At 38.7% G+C, this 15,939-nt stretch overlaps 1 protein-coding gene across 9 annotated transcripts in view; it reads right to left on the bottom strand.

Moving 5' to 3' along the window:
* The window catches only part of CRADD (CARD and death domain containing adaptor protein), a 190,676-nt gene that overhangs the window by 134,765 nt on the left and 39,972 nt on the right, over positions 1-15,939 (bottom strand). For 2 of the 9 annotated variants that reach the window (XM_086399053.1, XM_086399058.1), the window contains one exon: positions 12,357-15,874. The exons of 6 other annotated variants lie outside the window; for them this stretch is intronic. In XM_086399053.1, the coding sequence (XP_086255179.1) occupies positions 15,836-15,874 (39 nt within the window). In that variant the 3' untranslated portion in view covers positions 12,357-15,835. Of the gene's footprint in view, positions 1-19; positions 15,875-15,939 lie in introns of those variants that run through there. One more of the 9 variants, XM_086399065.1, reaches the window with a different exon arrangement.

Raw genomic sequence — 15,939 nt, 5'->3', positions numbered from 1 at the left:
ACACGTCTTTCAAGTATACCTCTGTCACCCCGAGCGCTGCGTTTGCGTAAGATGCTGGGAACGAAGGGAAACTGCCGAGTCACCCGCAGAGCACTCCCGGGGCGCCCCCGGGGTGGTGGGGTGACCGGGCTGCGAAGGAGCGCCGCGCGCCCCAGCCAAGCTGTCTGCTTATCTGCTGCTCGCACAGCGCCACCGCACTCACCAGTTCCTAGAGAAGGGATTCTGAGAAACGAGAACGAGCCTGGTTCCCTAGAAACATTAAATTAACACAAGGGATCTGGAAACGAAACAGCAGATGCCTGAAAGCCTTCCCCTTGACTGTTTCCTGCCTTCTTGGAAAATCTTTGCATTAAAATAGATTGGATTACTCTGCACAGCCAGATGTGCTCCAGAACTTCATTTGGGGTGAACATGAAAGCAAAGTTTGCCATCTTTTAAAAAGATTTTTCTTTCCGAGGTGGCTTGAATAGCCTGTTTGGGTTGTGGATATCAGCTAGAACCCGAAGCTGAGGCTGTTTGCATTACAATAGAAACTTTCCATAACATTGACTTGCAAATCAGATAACAAAAAAGCTGGCAGAGTAGAAAGGTAGAGAGCTCGGAATGAGTAGTGAGAGTTCAGAATCCGAGATTCAGGTCCCTGAAAACTGTCTAGAAAGAGCACAGTCCAGCCCCCTTATCTCACAAAGGAGAAAATAATATGAGTTTTTCTCTCCAAGCCTATTTACTTTGACCACAGCTTTAAGAAAACAACAGAGTAAAACTAATAGCATTTCCAAAGAGTCAAAAACAGAAGCAGAAAGGCTGATGAGTAAAATCGTATCTGCCTCCTCATTCTAAAAACCCATGCACTAACCTCCATTGATCCTATCTGCAAATTAATCTTATATAATTCATACATTCAAACCAAGATTAATAACCACACACCTTAAGAACAGTGGGCCTTAAAACAGAATGAACTCCTGTGTCCTCTTTACTTTCATATTTAAACACTGTTAGTAGCTGAGATTAAGACCCAAGGCTTCCTATGAGACACCAGGTTTTCCAGAGGAAATAACGTTTTTACTGTAGTAGCACCTTCCTTGATATTTTAACTTTTTCTCTTAATAACCTTTAAGGTGGGACTCCGTAATCATTAGCTACTATTTTACTACATGCATCATGCTTTCTAGTAAATCAGACAGCAACCTGCAGTCCTAAAAGGATTCAGTGTTTACCCCAGAGCTTTGGAAACACAAGATGGGAAAGAAGTATATTACATGATCCTCTGAACAAAAGTAAAATTAAGTATCTTTGCCTGAGCGTGAAAGCAACAAAACTCATTCTAAAGCAATGCAGTTAGACAGAGTCATTTCATCTGTAATAGGGCAAGTGTACAGCTCCATAAGCAATCCTCAGTATTTCTGTTCTAACAACTCACAGGGAATACACAAAATCTATCATTCCTCCCTAATACGGCAAAAAACTAAATAGCAACTTCAGTGCTTTCTAACTTAATGGTTGAACTTACAGAAAAGCAAAGAAAATTTTTAAATGTTTATAAGAAAGCAAAGGAAAATGCTGCAAAAATTATTTGGCTGGCAGGCCACGGAGAAAGCTGGAATTTCTGCAGGACTCACCAAACTACAGAGCTGTTTTAAAACCGAAAGTCAGACAGCTTTGAACAGGTATTAAGTATTTTATACAACAAAATGATCAAATTTACATATTTTTTATATCACAAGTAGAATCATTTCCAACTATTATGGGAAAACTAATTTATACAAAAATAACTAAACTACTATGACAAGAATAAATAACCAGCCACACAGTATTATTAATCAATTTTGGCCTTAAAAAAAAAATGACCAGAGAATTTCAAAATGATTAGGAATGAGCAAGGATGACTCCTATATTTTCTACGTAGGTAGTGACGTTAAGAATATCGTTTTCACAGAATACAGCCCACTAGTTTTTAATCACAATAACAAACAAAAATGACTACAAACAAAAATGAATTGACTCAGATAGCTTCTTTTTTATATTTTTTAATTAAAAATAAAAGTGGTAAACCACAGTGTTACAGAAGCTTAACAAATTTTAAAATCCCCTCCAAATTATGTTTTAAAAAAGAGGGGGCAGTATTCATGCCATAGAAAAATGTAGATAGTTTATAATCCTCAGAATTCCTTTCACATAGCTAATGGGTATCTCATTTCTGGGATTTCTTCACACTTAATTGAAATGTTAAAGAAATGGAGAAATATTTAGATGTTGATAAAGTTGTTCTAATTACCCTGTTTCACTAACTTCAGCTCATTCAGTTCAATATCTAGTAAGTGCCTGTCTGTTTCAGCCGACTTTTTTTTTCTATTTTAAAAATCATTACTAAACAAATAAGCTTACTACTAGTTAAAACTCTAAATCCAAATGTCTTTCACTCTGTTGTAAAAATGTACACAGTATTAGGTGATTATACTTTTCCTTCCATATATTTTTGTATTCTTGGCCAAACTACCCCAGTAATGTTTAAGTTTATGATCTGTTATCCTAAAATAAAAACCTTTGCATTTTATGCTCTAAAAATCAGTAAACCTCTTTTAAAGTTAGACATTTCAAAATAAATGATACAAATATTGTAGGAAAGTCCTATTATAATTAAAGAAGGTAACTGGTAATGAGGAAGAAAATTGAAGGCATATTTGCAATAAATCAAAAGCAGAGTTGTAAATAGGCTCCACAATTATTACTAATGTTATTTATAAAATACTGGTCTTTGCATTAATTCAGAAGTATAAACTGGCAGGGTGTTTTCTTTAAGAATGAAAAATAATTTTCTGATTTTTGTACGTTTAAGGTAAGAAAGACTATTTTAAAAACAGAAGACAACTTCCAGGATCTTTCTTTTTCTCCATTTCAAAACTACGAGTTTTCTTTCTTTATGAATTCTTGAAATTCAGTGACATTGTCATAGCTCTGAGAACCAAGATAATAGAAACCACCAACTGTAGGAGCCTTGATGCTTTCGATTATATTTTCCTAGAAAGATTTATATGATATTGATACGTAATCTCAATAGCTCTTTTTTAAGAGAAATCCTCCAATGCCAGTAAAAGTTAGATAGTCTAAATCTCGGTAGTTCAGACAAATTTAGTCCATTGACATACCCTAAACACAGAATAATGTAATAAGACCTAAGTAACATATTTTAAATAGTATGTTCTATACTTTCAAGAGATATATTCTATTAAGATAAGTGAATACCAACCTCAGATCTGTGTTGGAAATGAGCAGGGGACACATTTTTTAAAAGAGGAAGAGGCTACATTAATCCCTGCTCAAATCTCTCTGTTGGGGTGTAGGAGAGAGAGATGCAAAGTACAGCCGGACAGGTTCTTTATCAGGCGAGCAGCTGCCCGTCCCTGGACATTATACATCCTACTGTGTCCTGACTGTTGTCAATCAGAATAGCTCAGTTCAAGCGTCTCTAAGGTCAGATACCTTTGTATTTTGCTGTAAGAAAACGGGAAAAACAAATATATAAAACTCTCTTGCCAAACTCCCTGCATCCTTTCAGAATCACGTTCTGCTAATAGAAATTAGTATGATGAAGAAAGAAACCACCAGGGACCTAAATGATTTCCCTTTAAGACATATTTTAAGGCAGAGAAGACATGTTACTTTTTTTCTTTCTTTTTTTAAGCCAGACTCTCTGGGGGTACTTATAAGTTTTATTCTGCTTGAATCTGGTCCCTGTTATCTTTTGTAATTTTCTGGAAAGAAATGAGATTTCCATTGTTTACTAAGATGAAACAAGAGGTTAACACTTGACGCACAAAAAAAGAACCACCAAAGGTTACAGGGACGTCAGTTTTTGTTTTTGCTGAGAGCTGGTGTTTTTTGTTTCTCCCCCTTTTGTGCAGTGGGGGTGGGGTGGGGTGGGGTGGGGTGGGGTGGGGGAGAGGCAGGTGTGAGGAGTTGACTCTGCTTTCTTAAAGGAGGAGTGGACTTTTACCTTCTGTTAGTGTTCTGGTTCTAAGGAGGGGGCCTGCTTTGCCAACTCTTCTGGGTAGACTTCATAACAGATTCGGCAGCCTCTATTCTCTAGGAAGGCTGAAGTTGGCAACTGCACCTCATGGAAGATTCCACAAAAGGCTAAATTAGGATGAGATCGTCAACAGGCTTCAAAAAGGCAGAGTTCCAGGCCCCATCCCTGAGGCCAAAGGGGCCTCCTTCAGGTCCTCGTCCCCACAGTCTGACACTTTTGGCCTCTCCTCTCTCATCTAGCTTTCCACCTCATCATTCTGCCAGCCCTTCCTTTTTCCTCTAACCCTGCAAAAAAAAGTGAGCAGTGCTGTTGTTTTGCTCCAACTGACAAAACAGCTAAGAAACAGCAGAAGAACATGACTGCCCTTTTCAAAATGGGCCACGTGATCATCCTATTTAAATCCAGCTCTTACAGTAAAAATGAATAGAGAGGGAGGAAGGGAGCTGTTTATGAAACTCTCCTGCCTGCCTTCATAATACTATCATCTCCCTTCTCAGCCTCCTAAATACCCAAATGAAATTATATAATAAGCTTTATTTTCTCACTCCGAAATTCTTCCTGCGTCCAAATTGCTAATGCGGCAGGTTCCAGCTGCCTAAATTCCCTAAACAACATTCCCTGTTCCATAAAAAGCATGCAACTGCAAGCACAGCAGTCCTGCTCCAGTTCTGAGAACTAGAAACTGACTACCCAGTTCCTTGGCCTGGGAAGGCCATGAAACAGGCAACATGGACGATTTAAAGGTACACAATATCCAAGGTTCCACTGCACTCCCAGGCAGCCAAGAGTGACCTGAGAGAGGCCACCCTCCATTTTAATTCGGTTACCTCTGCTCCATAAGAAAACACCCCTCCAATGGAGAGGGGTTTCAGGGAGCCCTGAAATTGTATTGCTTTTTATGAGTGCATTTGTTTCATGAAGAAAGAGCAGAGTTCCACAAAACACAGTTCTTCGTTATGTGACTTGAAAACTGTACACCCCAGAATAGCAAATCCAGTCAAGTGCAAGGTTTGGGTCCTTTCTTTCAAATTATTTAACACAACTTCCATGTTTACAAAACAGTCATTGATTTTTCTCTGACATATATAGTATATGCCCCTACCTCTGGCAAAAATACTACCCAAACCAAACTAAGAGACATAAATGCTTCATTTTTATTTTCCAGACTTAAAAGAAAGAGATCCCATAACCGACTTCAGCACTGCCAGACCTGACCACAGTCTTTGTAGTTGACAACCCAGCAGTATCTAATCACTGGGCCCCTGCACCCGCCGTGCTAGCCCACGTCTCTCTGTCTCTCCACGCACTGTCTCCTCTACTTGGGACACCCTCTCCAACCTTGGCCACAGAGCAAACTCGAATTTATTCTTCAATAGATGGCCTATAGAGGCTCACCTGCCCCAGATCTAAGTCCATCCCTGCCTCCTATGTCACTTGTACACATACCTGCACTGCCTCCATCAGACAGCACCGTGTTCTTCATGTCTGTCTCCCCTGCTGGACTCAAATTCCTTGAGAAACTAATTGTTCTTGTATCTCCAGTGCCCTGCATATTTTGCACGCATGCACACACACACACACACACACACACACAAACAACCATGGTGCTATAAACAAGAACTAACCTGATGTGGCTGTAATGACTTCTAGCTTTTAAACGTAATGAGCCTAGTGCAAGGCTTATATAGATCCTGCTGGTTGAACCCAAGTCTATCATGCCATAGTCTGAAACCATTTGTTCCAGGTCTGTCCTCAGAGGAACAGAAAAACTGGTCACACTTCTCTGTCCTCTCTAGCATAATTAGATGGGGGTGGGAGCTGGGGAACAGGGGAATAATCAGGCTACCTAGTTACATCCTAAAAGAAATCAGTGTGAAACTCAAGGAAATTATTGAATCTATCAAAATTTAACACATCTTTCATCAATCCATCAAAAGTATCTGAAATGCCATTGATGGACATAAAAGAGAGAATTTACTATGGAGAACAAAACAACTCTAGGAGAACGAAGAATCTGAGGGAGAGCTGGGATTAGGTGATATTTTTAAGTGAAGATGGGAAAACATTAATGGTGGAAGTCAAAATGGAAAGTTTTGAACCTAAGGACTTTAGAGATCAGTTTGGTTTCTTTTTCTAGTAATAAGTTGACCACAGATAAGAATAATAGGAATGTGATTTCCCAATTCCCAGCACGTCCTCCACTGCTGTTTAAGACTCCAGCAACATACTTGCTCCGACAAATGCGAGTGCCATGTACAGATTCACACCATAGTTCCACTGCTGTGATTCTGCTTTCAGGTTCTCTTTCTTCATTTTAACAATTTATGTACCATAATCTTCAAAAGTTTTCCCCAGACGAGACCAAAGAGAGTGAGGCAAAAAACAGGGGCTAAGATATCTCGAGGACCTCTTACATGCACCACTCACTTCATATACCACTCTCCCAATAAACCCACTTGGAAGGCATTATTATTCCTATTCTCAATGCAGTTTTAAACCTGTGTCTCTCTGGTTCTATCCCCAGCATTCTTTCTCTAAATCATACTATCAGTTCAGTCACTCAGTTGTGTCTGACTCTTTCAGACCCCATGGACTGCAGCACTCCAGGCTTCCCTGTCCATCACCAACTCCTGGAGCTTACTCAAACTCATGTCCATTGAGTTGGTGATGCCATCCAACCGTCTCATCCTCTGTCATCCCCTTCTCCTCCCGCCTTCAATCTTTCCCAGCATCAGGGTCTTTTCAAATGAGACAGTTCTTTGCATAAGGTGGCCAAAGTACTGGAGCTTCAGCTTCAGCATCAGTCCTTCCAATGAATATTCAGGACTGATTTCCTTAAGGATGGACTGGTTGGATTTCCTTGCTGTCCAAGGGACTCTTAAGAGTCTTCTCCAGCACCACAGTTCAAAAGCATCAATTCTTCGGTGCTCAGTTTTCTTTATAGTCCAACTCTCGCATCCATACATGACTATTGGAAAAACCATAGCTTTGACTAGATGGACCTTTGTTGGCAAAGTAATGCCTCTGCTTTTTAATATGCTATCTAGGTTGGTCATACCTTTTCGTCTAAGGAGTAAGCATCTTTTAATTTCATGGCTGCAGTCACCATCTGCAGTGATTTTGGAGCCCCAAAAAATGAAGTCTGTCACTGTTTCCATTGTTTCCCCATCTATTTGCCATGAAGTGATGGGACCAGATGCCATGATCTTCATTTTCTGAATGTTGAGCTTTAAGCCAACTTTTTCACTCTCCTCTTTTTCACTTTCATCAAGAGGCTTCACTTTCTGCCATAAGGGTGGCGTCATCTGCATATCTGAGGATATTGATATTTCTCCCAGCAATCTTGATTCCAGCCTGTGCTTCATCCAGCTCAGTATTTCACATGATGTACTCTGCATATAAGTTAAATAAGCAGGGTGACAGTATGCAGCCTTGATGTATTCCTTTCCCGATTTGGAACCATTCTGTTCTTCCATGTCCAGTTCTAACTGTTGCTTCTTGACCTGCATATAGATTTTTTGGGGGGCAGATAAGGTGCTCTGGTATTTCCATCTCTTTAAGAATTTTCCACAGTTTGTTGTGATTCACACAGTCAAAGGCTTTGGCATAGTCAATAAAGCAGATGTTTTTCTGGAACTCTCTTGCTTTTTCTATGATCCCACAGATGTTGGCAATTTGATCTCTGGTTCCTCTGCCTTTTCTAAATCCAGCTTGAACATCTGCAAGTTCACAGTTCACGTACTGTTGAACTCTGGCTTGGAGAATTTTGAGCATTACTTTGCTGGCATGTGAGATGAGTGAAATTGTGGGATAGTTTGAGCATTCTTTGGCATTGCCTTTCTTTGGGATTGCAATGAAAACTGACCTTTTCCCAGTCCGTGGCCACTGCTGAGTTTTCCAAATTTGTTGGCATATTAAGTGTAGCACTTTCACAGCATCATCTTTAGGATTTGAAATAGCCCAACTGGAATTCCATCACCTCCACTAGCTTTGTTCGTAGTGATGCTTCCTAAGGCACACTTGATTTCACATTCCAGGATGTCTGGCTCTGGGTGAGTGATCACACTATCATGCTTATCTGGGTCATGAAGATCTTTTTTGTACAGTTCTTCTGTGTATTCTTGCCACTTCTTCTTAATATCTTCTGCTTCTGTTAGGTCCATACCATTTCTGTCCTTTATCGAGCCCATCTTTGCATGAAATGTTCCCTTGGTATCTCTAATTTTTTTTGAAGAGATCTCTAGTCTTTCCCATTCTATTGTTTTCCTCTATTTCTTTGCATTGATCACTGAGGAAGGCTTTCTTATCTCTCCTTGCTATTCTTTGGAACTCTGCATTCAAATAGGTATATCTTTCCTTTTGTCCTTTGCCTTTAGCTTCTCTTCTTTTCTCAGCTATTTGTAAGGCCTCCTCAGACAACCATTTTGCCTTTTTGCATTTCTTTTTCTTGGGGATGGTCTTGATCCCTGCCTCTTGTACAATGTCATGAACCTCCGTCCATAGTTCTTCAGGCACTCTGTCTATCAGATCTAATCCCTTGAATCTACTTGTCACTTCCACTGTATAATTGTTAAGGGATTTGATTTAGGTGGTAACTGAATGATCTAGTGGTTTTTCCTACTTTCTTCAATTTAAGTCTGAATTTGGCAATAAGGATCAATACCTTTTTCTAATTTCAGCATTAAGAACACAAGAATACCACTTCAAAGGTAAGAGATGTCTCTCATTCATTCATTCATCCATTTATTTAACAGCTACTAAAAGCCAGGAACTGTGCTTCATTTTAGAATATAGGAAATAAACAAGTTCTGGTGCTTGACTTTAAATGTCTTAAAGTTTAGTGGGAAAGGGACATAAAGACAGATAATTTGTTTTATTCAATTTTCCCCCAGTTCTGTATTGGGTCTTGTTTCTTCTGCCCTTCATCATTTTTTGCTGCTACTTTACTAACTTTCCAAATCTTAGCAGTGGCTTTCCCCTTTCTTATTTAAACATTAGTAAAACATGGGATACCTGCACCATTTCATAAACTGCCTGCATTGTTAGAATCAGATTCAAGAAGGGACTGAATAAAGCATAAATTTGCTCCAGCCAGTCTCTATTCCATATTTTTAGAGCATTTAATATAAAGCCCAGTGTTAGCTGGGGACACAGTAGTGGAAACAAGATAACCAGAGTTCCTGCCTTCATAGAGCTTATCTGCTAAATTGCGGGGAAGCCAGCAAACAAATGCAGGAATTGTGACAGGCAGGTTTACGAAGAGAACTACCCCAAGGCCAGGCCCTGGGTACACATTCTTCTGCAGTAATATAATTCATTACTTCAGATTCTTGTTCTTTTGGTTTACCAAATGTAGTATTATGATCAATTTTATATAACTTCTTTAACTTTTCTAATATTGCATAGTTTTGGTTATGTGTACCCAGTTTCTTAAAGAAATGAAACTAAAGGTAAAAACAGAGAAAGTATAAAAAGCCCTTAAGATGTTCTTTGAAATTTATTAGCTTTCATAGCAATGACAATAGTTATCATTTATTGAATATCTACTGCTTTGCTCCAAACATAAGAGTTGGGCACTTTGCCTGTCACCTCTAATCCTCACAACATCTGACAAAGTAAGTATTACAGACCCCGTTTCACAGGGGAGAAAACTCAGGCTCAGCACATAAGTGATTGGCCCAAGATTCTGGAATTATTAATGGACACAGCCTGGATTCAAACATGCATCCGTTACACAGTACAATATCCCTTCTTTCCATTATGCCACAAAATATTATAAAAAATATTCTGAATGAGATTGAATTATATAATTAGAGCAACCTGAGCATTTACTATGAGTCAGATGCTATTAAGATTTTTATGAGAATTATCTCATTTAGTCCTCTTAACAGCCCTGTAAGGTTGGTATTTCTGAGATGAAGAAACTGAGAGGGACTTAGAGAGATTGGGTAACCTGCCAAAGGCCAACAAACTACCATGCAGTCGAACTTGTATTTTAACCTGGGTCTACCTGTGTCCAAAATGCATCTTCTTAACTGCTACAGAAGAGTTCCACTATTTAAATAGTATCAGTGTAACTTGCAGCTTTCAAAGAGAACATCAAAACAGAACAGGGTCAATAAACCACTTTAAAGATAATTTAAAATAACTACTACATAAAGACACTGTCTCTAAGAGCCCATTACTAATCATTTGCTCAGTGATTGTCACCTTGTTCTGTTACCACAGATGGCCTCTAGAACTATCTACAGTCAGCAATTTCACTACCAAGTGTTTTCCCTTTCATTTGGTAAGCAATTTAAAAATCTATGTCTTAAACTGCCAGTTCAATCTAATGGAACTCAAATCCTTGCATCCAAATCCTCAAACATGACCAAAAAATACACTCCTTAGTCCACAGTTCTCATCACTAAACAATGTGAATGGTTAGAAAGGTGCTGAAAAGCGCTGTGCAAACTGTTCACGTGCCTTATGCTAATTTCCACAGTTTCATAGTAAGTTCTGGGTTATATCAAACCTTTTAAGATATTCTCAACATGACTACTTCCCTATGAGAAATAATACTTTTCTAAACAATTTTCTGGGGCAGGACTCCTCCTGTTTAGTCGCTCAGTCATGTCCAACTCTTTGCGAGCCTTAGGAGTGTAGCCCACCAGGCTCCTCTGTCCATGGGACTCTTCAGGCAAGAATACTGGAGTGGGTTGCCATGCCCTCCTCCAGGGGATCTTCCCAGCCCAGGGATGGAACCTGCATATCCTGTGTCTCCTGCATTGCAGGTAGATTCTTCACAAACTGAGCCTCAGCTACTTTTGAAAACTCTATTTATTATTAAGAAGATATCAGCCATCTGACCTTGATCTCCCAATTCGGCAAACGTGAATAAGGCTTCCTTATATCTATTAGAAAGTTTATTCACGTCAATTTCACACTGACTGGATTTTGTAAGCCAAATAGCTGGCTAACTATAACTTTAAACACAATCAGTGAAAAAGAAGTCTGGCAATTCTTGGAAGAACACGTAGGAAATCATATGTTTATGTAAACTCATGCCTGTGTCAACTTTCAAAGAGTAAAATGTAAGTACAGGAAGTACCTAAATACCTGCTAACAAAAGCAAATTTACAGACCTGGATAAGATCCCCAAGTTTCGTGCTTAATCTTCAAGTTGGGATGTTCCATCAGTACCAGAAGATTATATATATTTTTAAGTACTTAGTAAAAACCAGAGTATATGTGTATAGCAAAAATAAATCAATAAATATTTCATAAAATATAAAGAAAATAAGTCACTTATAATTACATGACTGTCAGCACTGTGTCCTAGACTTTCTTCTTGGCATATACACATACATAAACATTTTGAGTTTCTCAAATATAGGGTTGCGCCACATGTACTGTTTTGCAACCTGCTTTGTTTTGCTTTGTTTTCTTTTTCTACCCAATAATAAGTTTGAGTAGGACAAAATTTAACAATTAATAAATACAGTTCTATCTATGTCATCAGTTCTCCCCCAACCCACTTAACCCATCTTTCACTGAAGGACAAGTAAACTTCCTTCAACCTTGTGTTTTTATAAACAATACTGAATCGAATATCCTTGTACATATGAGAATGTCAGATTAGTCCTTTCAGATAAATTCCTAGAAGTAGAAATACTATGTCAAAGGATGTGACTTTTGATACATATTGCCAAACTGCCTTCTAGAAGGATCATGCCAATTGACACTCCCACCAGCAATAGAAAAGACTGCAGGCTTCTCCACATCCTGAGCTTCCCTGGCAATGAGGATCCTTTTTAAACCATTGCCAAAAACTAATACAATATTGTAAAGTAATTACAAACAATTTTTTAAATAAATAAATAAAAGTTCAAAAAAATAAATAAACCATTGCCAATCTGATAGACAAAACAAACGGTAACTTCAGGTTGCTTTCATTTGCATTTTCATTTCATAAGTACACTGATACACTGAGGCAGTAAGTCAGTGTCTACTGAAAAGCAAGTGCTTTGGAAGCTAAGAGTCCTGAGTTACAGAAGTCCTGCTAAATGTGTGATCTAGGACAAGCTGCCTTGATTCGCTAAATTGTATACACGTCTTTGCAAAGTGTAAATAACTGTACCTTAGTATTTTCTTAAGCATTATGGGTAAAGCTCTCAGCCCAGTCCCCGACACACAGTGAACACTCAATAAATAGTAGCCACCAGCTGTAGTGGCTACAGAAGCTGGAGAAGTTGTACAGTCCAAACTGCCGTCTGGTAGAATACTGGCAGCCATTTGTATTTCTTCTCTTGCAAATGGCCTTTTCATATAATTGGTCCTTTTTATGTGCTGGAGAATTCATCTTTTGTTTATTTATCTGTAAGAGTTTGTTATAAATTATGGGTAATAACTCCTTGGCTGCTACTATACATGATACCAATATATTTCCCGTGTTGGCATTCATTTTTAACTTACTATTGTGTTCTTTGCTGTACAGAAGTTAATTTTTACATCATTAAATCTAATCTCTCTTTTCATCTTTTTAATTCTTCAGTTTCTACCACTGGTGTAATGCTTACAAAGACCTCCGCTATCACAAGATTATAAATACTGGGTGTATAGTTTATTGTTACTTTTACAAATTCTTTAATTTCTTAACAGTAAGATCTCTAATTATAAATCATTAGGAATTCTCTGGCAGTCCAGTGTTTAGAACTCTACCCTTTCACTGTTGAGGATCTGAGTTCAATCCCTGGTCAGGGAACTGAGTTCCTGCAAGCCATGCAGCACAGCAAAAAAAAAAAAAAAAAATTAATTTTGCTATAAAGTAGGGATTTAACTTTATTTCTTTTTGTCTTAAATGACTAGTATATAATCACAACATCCTTCAGAAATCCTGTCATCAACGATTTGAAATGTGCCAACTTTATGTAAAACAGTAGATGATGCCTTCTCTGAGATTCTGAAATCATAAAGATATTAAAAACAAAGAACTTTCTGGGTTTTTTTTTTAAGTTTGGTACCAAAATTATGTGGTGGCAAAGCTTTACCTGAGGTAATGGTGATGCTATTTCTGGTCTTTATTCCACTTAGTGTCACTACTAATCAGTTTTGCTATGGAAATAAACATGTTTGACTATAAGATATTGCTTAAAAATCAAAATTCTGAAATATGTTTCAGATAAGGAACTGTGGGTTTGTACCAGGTTTCCATATGTATACACAAGTTTGTTTTTAGGCTAGCTCTAAATTCCATTCTAATTTCTTTTTTATTCTGTTAACGTGATAAAGTACATAGCTTGAAACACTAAGCTGACCTGCAGTTTCTGAGATAAATTTGGTAAAGATGTATTATCCTTTTTTTGTTTGGCTAGATTCAACTTGTCAATATTTTTTAAGGATTTTTACATCTATGGTTATGAAGTCTACATTTGCTCCTTAAAATGTCTTCATCAAGTTTTGGAATCCACGTTATACTGACTTCTATTTTATATGCTACGTGGTTTTTACTATAGTTCACAATATCTTAATGTTTGATGAGATAAAAATCTCCATTTTTCAGTCTTCATTCTTCTCAAACAATATTATTCTGGACTTATTTTAGCAAGTTCCATGGAATAATCATCCCATTGCAAGTTCTGCTGTAATAGCATTAAATTTTAGACTAAGGTGGAAAGAGTGATACTGATACATTAACTATATCAGCTCTTCCAGCCAATATACATGGTATGTTTTTTCTCTATTTATTCAAGTGTTCTTTTATGTGCCTCAGTTAAGTTTGGACGTCTTTTTCACATAAATTCTGACCAATTCTTATTAAGCATATTTCTATGTATTTTATAATCACCTTCACTTTTCAACTCTACTTCCATCTATGCTATTGGGTTTCATTAGTGTAAGGACCAACTGAAGATAACTGGTATAATTTCTGATATAATTCTATCCTTGGACAGGATGGAGTACCATGTCGAAGAAAGGAAGTGAACATTAGTATTTTGTTAAACAAACATTTATTGAACACATCATAGAAACTGAGTATTAAAACAGTGATAAGACACAATCCCTGTCTTCAAGGGTTCACAGTCTAGGGAGATAAAAAAGAAAACAGACAAGCATAACGTAAGTTCTGTGTTAGAGGTGACCCCAAGAGAACAACGCAATGTCCTCCTCCAGGAATATATTTGTCAGGAAAAGCTTCATAAAGAGCTCTCCCCAACCCCCAAGGGGGCTCCCAGTTCTCCCTTGAACATGGTTGGCAAGAAGAGGCACATCTCAAAGCTGCATTCAGTCCTTCAGACCCAATGAGTACCTTGATGCGGAGGCTGGCATGCTCTGTCTTCCATGTCAGGACAAGGCAGAAAATCCCATCCGCTTGCAGGCTTCTCTGGCTGGCTCAGCCATCCTGGCTGCCCGTCGCTGAGCTGGGTGCTGGGCATAGTCGGTCAAGGGACCACACTTCCCATACCTCCCCTCCTCAATAACCTCAGGAGAAGGCCACTGGTGTCATTACAATGTCAGTTACTAACGGGCCTGACTCTAGACTCCTCAAAGCTTGTGAAGTGCTACCATTTACTTCTACACAGGAACATTGTCTTCTGGGAGAAAACAGTTCCACTTCATGCCTAAGATGGTGAGAAAGCAAATGAAAGCAAACTGCTGTGTGTCTCCTGGAGAGGGACAGGTTCTGGTATCCAAACAAGCAGACCTTGGAATGCCCAGGGACTCGCTGCTTGGAGGACTACTTACCCATCCTCCTCTGTTCAGTATGAACCGTGGGATTATCCCACAACCACAGAGCCCTCTGCAGAGTGACCTCAAGAAGCTGCACGTGCATGAAGGGGGCAAGAACACACACTCACTTGGGCTATCCTGAAAAGACCCCAGGGATCTATTCGGTCATTTAAAAACACATCTGGAAAGAATTCACCTGCTCTGAACCCTGCCTGCTCAACAGCAAAACAAGTAAAAGCGACACAAAATGCTCAATCATGGTGATCTTTACGATTGCTGAGGCTGAAAGTTTTCCCACCTGAGCATCATAAATGAGACAAATTGCATAACAGGATAATAAGAGTTGTTGCTGAAAGATGCAATCGCAAAATAAAAGGACTTTTCAAAATCTGAGTATGGTTGGTAATTATCCAGGAAAGGAATATAAAGGAAAGCAATTCCAAGGTTCCTGCTTCTTCATGTTATCGTGACACTGTGATGGCCAAATGCCAAAGAGTACTCTCAGCTACAACAGACCTTCCTCTGTCTTCTTCGGCGGCAGCTCTATTCCTTTTGGTTAACCAGTGTGCTGTAGGTCACTGTCTTATCCGTCTAATCTCAAATGCCACAGTTCAGAAAGTTGTTACTTGTTCTTTCTTGCTATGACAACCAAACTTCTACCTGGTAAGATGCACGGCAGAAAAGAACGGGGAAAACTAATAACTTACATAGTTGTTTATTGTCATGGCATGTATTTGTTTACCTGAATAAGGTTTTTCTCTGATAAGACAAGTACCCCTCCAAAAAAAAGGGGTACTAGTAAAGCTTGGTTCACTAATACAAAAAGTAAGACCTGAGAAAAATCAAATATGTAGTTAAATGTAAAAATGCATTGATTGTCCCAGATAAATAATAGATGGTCTCTAATGAAACCTAACAAAGTTAAAGAGGCTCAACTCATTAGATAGCTAAACCGTTTACTTGTTGGCAGTTCAAGAATATTAACCACAAAAACAATCAGAGCTGCAGATTTTGCATTCAGATGAGCTCAGTAGGACAGCACAGGTCTTGGAGTCAGCCTGGGGTCTCAGTAACAGCACCATGATGTATTAATTTTCAACCACTGGAAAAGTTCATCTCTCTGAACTTCTTTCGCTGCAAAATGGGGGAAATACCCACCTCATTAAGAGGTTAAGACAGAGGTATATAGAAAACCCAAC

This window comes from Bos grunniens, chromosome 5 (genome assembly GCF_055505025.1).
Source record: "Bos grunniens cultivar Pamir isolate PY7600 chromosome 5, Bosgru_T2T1.0, whole genome shotgun sequence".
NCBI classification, from domain to species: Eukaryota; Metazoa; Chordata; class Mammalia; order Artiodactyla; family Bovidae; genus Bos; species Bos grunniens.
Note: the sequence above shows the minus strand (reverse complement) of the source record. Positions and strands in the feature narration are given on the sequence as shown.